The sequence below is a fragment of the Macrobrachium nipponense genome, chromosome 24 (genome assembly GCF_015104395.2).
Source record: "Macrobrachium nipponense isolate FS-2020 chromosome 24, ASM1510439v2, whole genome shotgun sequence".
Taxonomy (NCBI): Eukaryota; Metazoa; Arthropoda; class Malacostraca; order Decapoda; family Palaemonidae; genus Macrobrachium; species Macrobrachium nipponense.
In genome coordinates this window covers 10,140,241-10,152,137 of record NC_061091.1, presented here as the reverse complement: position 1 = coordinate 10,152,137, position 11,897 = coordinate 10,140,241, and the positions used below count along the sequence as shown (strand labels likewise).

Sequence of the window (11,897 nt, the reverse complement as noted above, 5' to 3'; positions counted from 1 at the left end):
TACAATACAAATGGCAGAATTTGTTCGCGAAAATGTAAGAACATGTGTATGACTGTATGCCTTGTATGTCAGCATGGATGCAAGTATGTTTACTGTGTACATGTAGCATGTATGCATGTAGCCGCATACATATATATATATATATATATATATATATATATATATATATATATATATATATATAATATATATATATATATATATATATATATATATATATATATACAGACCATTTCACGCATTACTCTTTTAATAATCCCTACAGCAATTAAATAAAAACTACTACTGTCCTTTTATCTCATTTCTGGTCCTAAGGTCCAACCGGCCATTATCTTATCTTAATAAACTTTTTCTGATGACATTCCTGTTCAGTACTTAACTCTACCACAAAACATTTCTCTTGTGATACAATTATTGCTGAGCCTATATCAAATAGGGGTACCAATCATATTCTTCCAATGAATGAACCTACTGAATTTAGCCTTCAGTAATACCTAACTAAAAATATATTTCCACAAATCTCACACATTTATTCTTGGTCTCCTCTTGCAGATCGATTTCTTATTAAAAGCTGTTTTTATCTCCTTTATTCTTAATCATCACTCTTACTTGTATGCTACCCATGAATTTGCTTATGGGTGGATCATCCACACTTCTTCTAACTAGTCCCATGACATTAAAAATACTTTACCTCCTCTATCATAACTGAATTGAGGACCACACCTGAGAGAAAGATCATAAAAAAAATGGCAGTGACCTCAAGACATTCACCTTACAAAATCACATCTCAGTCCAATCTACCAGTCTAAAAAGCTTATAGCATACGATAGTGTCAGCAAGAGACGAAATGACACCCATGTCCGAGTGCAGAGTGCAAAAGCTTTCCACTGACTCCACAATAGTTTTAGCAAAATCAAGTGCACAAAATTCCTCAAAAAAAAATAAAAAATAAAAAAAAAATAAGTTCCCCAACAGACAGAAATTCTATCACTACGCCAAGAGTTCATTTTAGCCATCCAAAATATGAAAGCAAAGCAATCAACATCTTCCTTCAGGGATCAAGATTTTCTTTTCATGCTTTGCCAATGCTTCTTCGTCTTTTGCTTCCATTCCCGACAGGACTGAGCCAAAAGCAATTTGTCTGGTTTTTGCCGGATCAGTCTCTCTCTCTCTCTCTCTCTCTCTCTCTCTCTCTCTGACTCTCCAGTAATATTTTAGCCACTTCCTTCTCTCAGCCTGTACTGAACAAGAGGTCGCTTCTCATATTTATGCTTTGGACCTCATCAGTCATATATCATTCCTCAGAGACAACACTACTACATTTTACTTTTTCTTTTTAATACTTTCCTGTTAAAAAATCAACTACATACGTGAATATGTGTGTTTGTGTGTTAGTGTATGTGTGGTACTTATGTACATGAATGAGTGAATTATATATATATATAATAATATATATAATAATTTATATACAACTATATAAAATGCAAATATATATCAAAACACATTAAGATATACAGAGAGAGAGAGAGAGAGAGAGAGAGAGAGAGAGAGAGAGAGAGAGACAGCCATTTGTTAAACAGCAGTAGAAAGATTAATTTTAAGTTAAGCTTAATATTTCATCTTCACTAACATTCATTATCAGTGAATTGAATAACAACCTTTCTTCAGTAGTGACACAATCGGTCAAACTTTCTTTGATACTTAATTCTTTTCTAACCATAAAGTCTTTACTATAGCAAATGAGGAACGATAAAACAAATTCCTCACAACTAACACATTTAATAAGCATATGTTCCTTTTTTTTCATATCAATAATGATCTGGAAATGCATTCATAATTTCCTTTTATTGTTACGAAACACGACAGACACTGAGGAAAAGTTACTATTCAATCTACACATCAACCAATGATCTTCTGAATATGGTGAGAAGGAAGACATAAACGGACAAATGGTAGACATAAAATGGGAAAACAGCGTTTCATTAACATGTGTATATATACCATTAACTTGTTGTCATACAAATAAGATTGTGATTACTTTCTAAAAGTCCGCTCACCCTCACACTGCTTAATTTGACTTAAAACAGGAAAAATTATATAATTTTAAAATACGGTTGGAACATGAAGTTGAAAATTTAATAGAATTTAATAAGACATATCAACACTTTTCATCAAAGAATATTAAGCATCAACGTACAATGAGATTGTCTGGTATAAGAGGAATGATTTTAGATCTGTAATGCTGTCTTTTAAGGATTGATTGCAATGGGCAACGACAAAGGTGCGTTATTACTTCCATATGTATTATTCTACTAAATAGAACATTTACAAGCCCGAAGGACTTACCACGGGCTTTGCAGTTCCTTTTGTAATTTCACATTCAAATATAGTTTTGCTTTGGCTTTCTGTTAACACTATTATTTCTAGGCTTTATCCTGTTGGTACAAATGCTACACTAATTTCTTGTTAATAGAAACAAATGACTGGAACTCTATGCATATTAATATATATGTGAGTATATGTATGTATATATATACATATATATATATATATATATGTATATATATAATAATATATTTATATATAGCATATATATATTATATTATATATATATATATATATATATATATATATATATATAATATATATATATATATATATATATATATATCCTATATAAACACACACATATATATATATATATTATTAATATATATATATATATATATATATATATATATATAATGCAACAACGCAGGCACTTAACAAGTCAAGCAATTAAGAAGCAAATCATATGATACTATTTATATCCTCTTATTGAACAGCCACAACACTATTACAAATCTGAGAAACAAAATAAAGTGCACTAATATAACTATCAGTAGCACAATTGAATCACACTGCACCCTTAAAATAAAAAAAATAATAAAAAAAAAACTATTAGGAATTTAAGCTCCCGGAAGGGGTCACTCGCATTTTACGAAGGGCCGCAAAATCGTACTAAGACGACCGACCGCTAGAATTCTAACCCCCCAAAACCTCGGTCGCCTTTTCCACAAAATCCTGTTACTTTAACGTCCCGCTTCACTGAATTTGTTCCCAAATAGTCAGTCGACCTTCCAGAGGCTTTCAGCCTCACAGCAATTCATGGTTTTGATATTTTTACAGAGATCAAACAAGAGGTTACGTAGACCCTTGCACTTAACTTGAGGTATTTCCATAAATATGACTGTAAATTTCGTTACATCTGTAGGCAGGAGTCCATCTGACCAAAGATAGCACCAGGTGTCAAGCTGATTAAAGATGCTACAGTATCTTTATAAATATTCTTGTCAACTTTGTTACATATGTAGGCAGGTGTCAAGCTCAGCAAAGATAGTACAGTATCTCTTTAATTATTCTTGAGAATTTCGTTACTTCTGTAGGCAGGAGTTTGGCTAACCAAAGACAGTGCAGTGTCTCTTTAAATACACTTGTCAATTTAGCTACAGGTGTATGAAGGTGTCAATCTGACAAAAAATAGTACAGAATCTCTTTAAGTGTTAAGCTCACTAAAGATAGTACAGTCTCTCTTTAGGTGTTAAGCTGGCCAAAGTATAGTGTTATTTTAAGTGTTAAGCTTGCAAAAAGTTATAGAAAAATTATATCATATAAGAGTAAAATTTCAAATAAAAATGGGCGTATTTTCAACTTCCTGTCTACCGTGAACTCGTATCAACAAAAGTATCTAAGGTCTATGATTGTTTCCAATGATCTCCAATGATTTCAATGAACGAGACAAAATGAAAGCTAACATTCAAACATCACTGATGAGAGACTCAAGTAAAAAGTCATTCAAAGTTCAAGTTCAGTTCTTCTGAAGGGAGGACTTCGGGTGCCTTCCCACAAGCAAAGTCAGATTTGGCAGTGAAAGGGCAGGACTGACTACCTACTACCCACTTACCCACCTACCAACCTACCATTTGATGTTTCTGAAAAATTCTGAAAATAACTAGGGAGAGTGTGTAAATCAAAAGAAAGACAGATTCTGAAATAACTTGGGAGTGTCTGTAAATAAAGAGAGAGAATCTGAGATAACTTGAGAGTCTGTAAATAAAAAGAAGGAAAGAATCGAAAATGGAGAGTGTGTAAATAAATAGAAAGAGAAAATCTGAAATAACTTGAGTATGTAAATCAAAAGAAAGAATCTGAAATAACTTGAGAGAGTCTGTAAAAGTAAAAAAAATAAAAGAAAAAAGATCTGAAATAAAAACTTGAAGGTAATAAAAATGTAAAGAAAGAAAGAATCTGAAACTTGAGAGAGTGTGTAAATAAATAGAAGGAAAGAATCTGAATTAACTTGAGCGTGTAAATCAAAAGAATTGGAAATAATTAGTGTGTAAATAAATAAAGAAAGAAAGAATCTGAAATAACTTGAGAATGTGTAAATAAAGTGTGTAAATAAGAGAAAGAACGAATCTGAAATAACAACTCGAGAGAGTGTACACATCAGAAGAAAGTAAGAAAGAAAGAAAGAAAGAAAGAAGTCATCATGTCGCATCTCAAAGCGTCATCGTCATCATCGTCATCACCATCACCTTCACCACCATCGCCGCCGCCATTCGCCCTCCTCGCCCTCCCTCCACCGTCATTGCCATCATCACCAATTCAAGTCGTGCCTTTCTTATTGTCTGTTCAGACGTGGTTCTTCTTTGGTCTACCTTTTTAGGAGGTCTTGCATCCGCCGCTCGGGATCCTGCGATCACCGGCCCCACGACTGCTGCTACAATTCCTCCTGCCGGTGCAACTTGTGGGGCACCAACTGCCGGTGCCAGCGCATGGGGCTCTTCCAGCAGTGGGGGAAGTAAATGACCTTCGCCCCAACGCCCACAATTTGACACCATCTGCCGTCGGGTGACGCCGGGGACCTCGAAAAAAAAAAGCTCCTTGATACATCCTTGTCGCTTCTGCTACTGCGCCTCCTTCTCGGCGTTCGTTTCCTCCCGTCCTCATCCTCATCCTCCAGCTCCTCCTCCTCTGGTCCTTCCGTTCCTCCTCCTCCTCCTCCTACAGATAATCCGGTCAAACATCCTTCAGTTCAGACGACGACGATCCTTCAGGAGACCCTCATATTGGGGTCGTTCTTCTGTTGCCACAAACAAATGACGCTGCTACCTCCTCTCGCTCGCCACCTCGGGACAACAAGTCGTCTTCTTCTTTTTTTGGATCAATGGCCAACAACAGAGGGTCTCTCTGCGTCTCTTCTGAGTCTCTGTCTGTCTGTCTGTCATTCTCTGTCTGTCTGTCAAGCCTCCACTCGTTGGCGGATCGTCCTTGAAACCATGAAATGTATATGTTCTCAAGTGTACATATAAAAAAAACAATGACTGTGTAACATAAAGGTAGCACGTGTGATTTTTTTTTTATCTATTTGCAGTTTCCGCTAGGGAACGTATTTCGTCAACAAAAAAATAAGACCATCAACGGAATAGAGAGCACACGAAATAAAATAAAAAGACAGAGATGAAAAAATTCTAATTATAATCATCACAGTGTTATCAGAAAAAACAAAAACAAAAAGATCACGTGACAGGGTTGGTCAAGGTTAGCCGAGTGTCTCTATACAGTAGAACGACAGGTGAAAAAAGTAAAAAAAAAATATAAATATGCCATATTTTGTGTTTGGTAAGAATAAACATTCAATAAAAACGATCATATAATAATTAGGAACCTTCTCCACAGCACTCATTCTCAAACTATTTGCATGTTTTCTTAGTTTTTGTGTATATTGGACCTGAGCTGAACTTCCGGTGTGGGCGTTCGTCATTGGCCGATCCCCTCCTCCAGCCAATTTGAATTAGCCAATCACAACACTCACACCCCTCTAAGCCTGTCTCTAATTGGGTATACTCCAGCCACATACCCTAATTAGGTTCAAGCTTAACTAACTCTTAGCTACTCCACCTTGAAAATTCATTGATCTGAACATACAAAAACATATCTAATATGGTATATATAATTATTATATATAATAAAGTGTCTACGTGTATAGCATGATTTTTTGTTTTCCCTATCCTTTTCAAAAAACAGATTGGGCAAAGTCAAGAGAAACATACTACACTGTAAATAGTCCAAATCACTACGAATCATTGGGAGGAAATTCATGCTAATTCACAGTGACCAATGAAAAGGGGTCAAAGCAGTGATAAGTAAAACTGAATGTGAAAAAATATAACTAAAAAAATAATGTCCAATTAAAACTATGAACACACAAATATATATATAATATATATATTATATTATTATTATATAATAATATATATATATTATATATATATATTATATAATGTGTGTATCTATCATGACTAGAAATGAATAAAAAATAAGAAATTGTTTGAGAGACTGATATTCTAACTTGTGCATTGCATGACACAAGAAACATTGCAGAATAAAATAACTTCTGTACCAAAACTAAGAAAAATAAGTGCCAAACTTCAAGGAATATTAATGAGGAAAAATGAAGCAAGTGCAGCTTCATTTTTTACTGGCTTTCTTCTGAGCACTTCTTGGACATAAACTTGCAATAGTACATTTGGAAGATAAGATGATATGGTCACTGGTCACTGCTTTACTTAAATACCAATTGTACATGGTTTAAATAATAAAGAAAAACAGAACAGCAATAATATATTTCCATATGGGTGACTAAAGTATATTTTACATTTCACACTTACTGTACATAGATGACAGATCATGACTATAGACCACAAAAAGAAATCAGATACCTCCACTGAAATACCTTAAGCTTTTACCATCAGGAAAGAAGAGTATTCTTATTTTATGAAGTCCATTTAGCATCTAGCAGGGATCTCTCTATTGTCGGGGATTTTATGAACCTGACAGCACATGGTGGACTGTACTCACTGCTACTGGGACTAGGTAAGAGAGAGAAAGGCATGAGTCCATTCCCTGTCTCAAAAAACCGACACACTAACAGGTAAGTTGCACTTAAACTTTATTTTTCTGTTTAATTACTCTGCACTTTTCCATGCATATTGACCTTTCATAAAGCATGATAATTCCTCTCACAAATATATATACTTCTGAGTGAACACTTTTGACCTGATTATTATTTTTTTTTTTTTTTTGTCTTTTTGTCTCTTGTTGAATGTACTTGACATTTTTTCTTACTAATGATGCGTGTTTTTTTCTTTAATATTCCAATTATTCCAACTATGTCTCTGAGATTTCATATGTCTGACTTGGTATCTGGTCTTCATTTGTCAGTTTCCTTTTGCTTTCTCTGATGAAGTCAAATTAATTACTAAGATACTGTTAAAACTATTAAAGATATTGTTATTATAGTGAAATGTGAATGTCTTGAATCATATAACAAGCTTTTTTGAACATACATTACAATAAGAGATCCTGCTATCATTTCTTGCCATGACTAACCTGAACTCTCTCCTCTCCCCTGCGTTCCCCAGGCGATCTTGCATCCCCAGGGGCGGTGCTTGCACACACCGTCCCCAAGCCTGCTGCAACAGCTCTTCCTGCAGGTGCAACCTCTGGGGGACCAACTGCAGGTGCCAAAGGATGGGTCTTTTCCAGCAACTTGGGAAATAAGACATTCGATTTCCCTCTCTTCTTGAGTTTACAAACAACCCATAAATATATTTCAGGATGTAAAACATTTAGGTTTATTGTATCAACACCCCTGACATTCCATGATGTCTTCCAGACTCCTCTTCCTCCTCTCCTCATTCCTGCTCTCCCTCCTGCCTCTGCCTCCCCCTCCTCCTCCTCTAACCCGCATATTTCAGGATGTAAGGCATTTAGATCATTGTATTAAAACCCTTGACACTCCTCCTCCTCCTCCTCCTCCTCCTCCTCCTCCTCCTCCTCCTCCTCCTCCTCCTCCTCTTTTCTCCAACCCACATACTTCAGGATGTAAGACATTTAGGTTATTGTATTAACACCCTTGACATTCCATGATGTCTTCCAGACTCCTTTTCTCTCTCCTCCTCCTCCTCCTCTTCCTCCCCAAGCAGGTAGCAAGACTATATCAGAGAAAGATCTGGAAATCTATTCCCCCTCCTTTCCACACTCGGCAGAATGCCACTGAAAACACCAGCCCACACTCCCAAATAAAATAAAATAAAACTATTTCATACCCATGAAAATGAATGGAAAATTTAGCTTCCAAATATCCACTTTTAATTTTTACCAAATTTCAAATTCAATCAAAACCAGCCTATGCATTGTTAATGAGAACCAACATTCCAATGTGAATCTTGCTATTCACGTTCGGAAATTCAAACTCAATCTACTGATCTTCAATCCACATTGAATTTACTGATCTTGAATCCTAGCTTGAATTTACTGATGTTAAATCCAAACTGAATTGACTGATCTTGAATCCAAGCTTGAATTCACTGATGTTAAGTCTAAATTGAATTTACTGATGTTAAATCCAAATTGAATTTGCAGATGTTAAATCCAAATTGAATTTACTGACCTTAAATCCAAATTGAATTTACTGATGTTAAATCCAATTTGAATTTACTGAGCTTAAATCCAAATTGAATTTATTGATCTTAAAAATCCAAACTGAATTTATTGATCTTAACTCCAAGTTGAATTTATTGATTTTAAATTCAAACTGAAGCCTACTGATCTTAAACTCACAGGCATCAATCCTTCAATTCGAATGAAGTCAACCAGGGCATTCAACCTAAGAGACCTTAACAAACCAAAAAGAAAAAAAAAAGAATGGACTCAGAGTTAACTCAGAGAGAGAACTTTAAAGTGAACTCATTGAGTGAACTTGAAGAGTGAACTCAAAATTAACTCAGAGTGAACTCAAAGAAAGTGTGAACACAAAATGAACACATGCAATGTCTCTCCCACCTTTCCCGAAGTCTTCCAGGCCCTTACTTTCCCCTTATCTTCTGAGAGTAGAACTTTTTCTTTTCAATAGGAACGAAAATAAAAGAAAATTAGAGAAACAAACCGTTTACCTACCTATCAGTGCTCCCGAAAATAAAACTGAACCTTTGCTACTTAAGAACACAAACACACAAACAATATAGAATGCACTGCATAATCTCTCTCTCTCTCTCTCTCTCTCTCTCTCTCTCTCTCTCTCTTTAGCTATATTGTTTTTCTTGCGGCAGGTAGATGCTGTGTCTTCGGTAGGTACAAAAAAGCACTACATATCGTACGTATATATATATTAAATACATATTAGTCAATGCATGCCTACATCTATTTATTTCGGCGTAGAAATTCGACTTCTAAACGGGGTGTGTCAATTAGTCCTCACAGTGTGTCCTAGATTTAGGAAATGACCATCTCTTATGAATTAAAAATCTATTTGGCATCTGTATAATAACAATTATCGTCTTATCTATCAGACTCTTCATGACAGCATCTAAAGAGATGGATTATAAGTGGAAGGAGGTCTTCATCCAGACGTTGAATAAATAACTCTTTGGTTCCTTCACAAGTAAACAATCACATGAAATAAAAAAAATAGGACCTTTAGTAATTACTATCACTGTACATTACTGAAAATATCACCAAATACCTCAGTAATTAACTTCGCTGTCAGTCTACAGTAATCTGTAACCAGAAGGAGATGCTATCTCATTACTTATACACAAACACAGACTGTGCATTGACTGAGCAAAACCTAAGATATTCTTCGTGGTCAAAACCAGATTTATATACTGTTTCTCTACCATCTTTTCGAAGCCAGTGTGTAATACATCCTACATAAAAACGAAAGAAATGACAGCTTCAGATGTTATCATGAGAATTTTCCTGCAAGAAATCGGCAATTTAGAATGAAAATTGGTGTCGGTGAAGAAGAATTTTGTGATGGATTGAATGAAACTCAAATGATTACATTAAAAACAAATAAACTTCCTGTTTTTTTTTCTAAAGTCTTTTTAGTACTTAGAATGATAGGACAATATTCTTCTACGCATTTCTTTTTCTTATAAGACTATATCTTAATCGTCACCCACCTTTGGAAAATATTCTTGGAGAATTTCCACCTCAATGAATAAGCCTTTTGTCCTATAAATACTTTCCCCGTATCGGATACCCAGATAAACAGTGCTACTCCTTCCTATCAAGAATACTCATTCTCTTCCTGAGATAACTGCCCTTCTCTTTGATGATACTTTAAATGGAAAAAAAATATATGGAAGGTCTGACTTATCATCACATAGTAGATAAGACGACATCATTCTCCACTATAATTCTGATTCTTTGTCTTGATTACTTTTATTTGTTCGTCAGTTGTTATTTCTTTGTCAACCAACAACTGATTATGGCATAATTCTTACAATAAGTCCAACAACATAAAGAATCGCTTGGCTAATTCTAACTTCTGCCTTAGTAGCTTAGTAATTAGTCTGATTCTAAGAAAGTTTGTCATAATATAGCCCCTCCAATCGACAATAATAAATAAATTAATAATAAGAGTAACAACACCTGATCACAACCAACAGACTTAATAAAAACATAAGAGGATGAAATACAAACATCAAATTAACATATCATTATGCTAATGACCAACTCAGTAAGTCATGATTGTTATTATGAGGATGTATATTATCAGTGTTAATCTAAAAATAAAAATTGATCTGAAGATGGTTTTATTGAATGATCCTAGCGAGTTATTTCTTCCCTTAGTGAAGTTTTGAATTGAGAATGCCTACGTTAGATAGTAACAATATATATAATATATATATATATATATATATATATATATATATATCATATATATATATATATATTATATAATATATATATATAATATATAATATAATATATATACACATGAAAATACAGACCAATTGTTTACGACACCATTAAAAGAGTTACTGACCCAACTTGATGTTACAAAGACAATGTTTTAAGCAAGAATAGAATCAGGAATGCCATATGAGATGCGTCCTCTTCCAAAAGCACAAGGTAAATGATGATTTCTTCACAGATTAAGATAAAAAAAAAAACTTGATTAACCTCCATTGTTAGAGGGTTCAGAATTAACAGATATTTTATCAAAAAAAAAAACCTCTATTGTTAGAGGGTTCAGAATTAACAGATATTTTATAAAAAAAAAAAAAAACCTCTATTGTTAGAGGGTTCAGAATTAACAGATATTTTATAAAAAAAAAAACCTCTATTGTTAGAGGGTTCAGAATTAAACATATATTTTATAAAATAAAATAAAAACTCTACTGTTAGAGGGTTCAGAATTAACAGATATTTTAGTAAGAAAAAAAAAAAAACTATTGTTAGAGGGTTCAGAAATAACATATATTTTAATCAGAAAATGTCTTGATATGCATAAAAACAGCAAATTAGTTAAAATGTTTGTGACATGAACCAGTGCAAGAGTCACAAAGTAACCTAAATACATTATTACCTATGTGTCCTACTTATAAAAAGAAAGGACATATTCTGAAAACCCCTTTAGAATACTGAGTGAATAACGAAGAAAATATATATATCTATAATATCTTTCAAAGGAACATAATTCAGGAGCGGTTCTATCAAATATGTAAATGAAAGGTAATCGGAGGGAAGTTAAAACTGAGTCCATTAACATAATTCCTTACAGTTCTGTAAACCGTTTACTAGCATAAGGATGAGATAATTAACTTACGTCCATTTGCAGAACAAAAAATCTGACCCTTATTCTGAGCAAACTGGAGGGAGATAAAACGTAAATGGTAAGAATAAATAAAAAATGCACATTTTTAAACAAAGCAAACTATATTGTCTTTCAAACACCAAAGGATAAAACGAGTGAGAGATGAATTCCTCTTGCGACAAAAGAAATATACTTTCACTTTACTGAGAAAATATTCAGGAGTAACGTTATAAAGCCAAATGGCATA

The 11,897-nt window shown here is 34.0% G+C and overlaps 1 protein-coding gene and 1 long non-coding RNA gene across 10 annotated transcripts in view; one reads left to right on the top strand and one right to left on the bottom strand.

Moving 5' to 3' along the window:
* The window catches only part of LOC135205438 (toxin Tbo-IT2-like), a 311,351-nt gene extending 300,712 nt beyond the window's left edge, over positions 1 to 10,639 (top strand). For 4 of the 9 annotated variants that reach the window (XM_064236029.1, XM_064236026.1, XM_064236021.1 and 1 more), the window contains one exon: positions 7,467 to 10,639. In XM_064236029.1, coding sequence (XP_064092099.1) covers positions 7,467 to 7,605 — 139 coding nt within the window. In that variant the 3' untranslated portion in view covers positions 7,606 to 10,639. Of the gene's footprint in view, positions 1 to 4,678; positions 6,031 to 7,466 lie in introns of those variants that run through there. The other 5 variants (XM_064236020.1, XM_064236028.1, XM_064236024.1 and 2 more) reach the window with 2 other exon arrangements.
* LOC135205440 (uncharacterized) overlaps positions 1 to 11,897 on the bottom strand; it is a 236,430-nt gene that overhangs the window by 48,260 nt on the left and 176,273 nt on the right. The gene's annotated exons all lie outside the window — the stretch shown is intronic.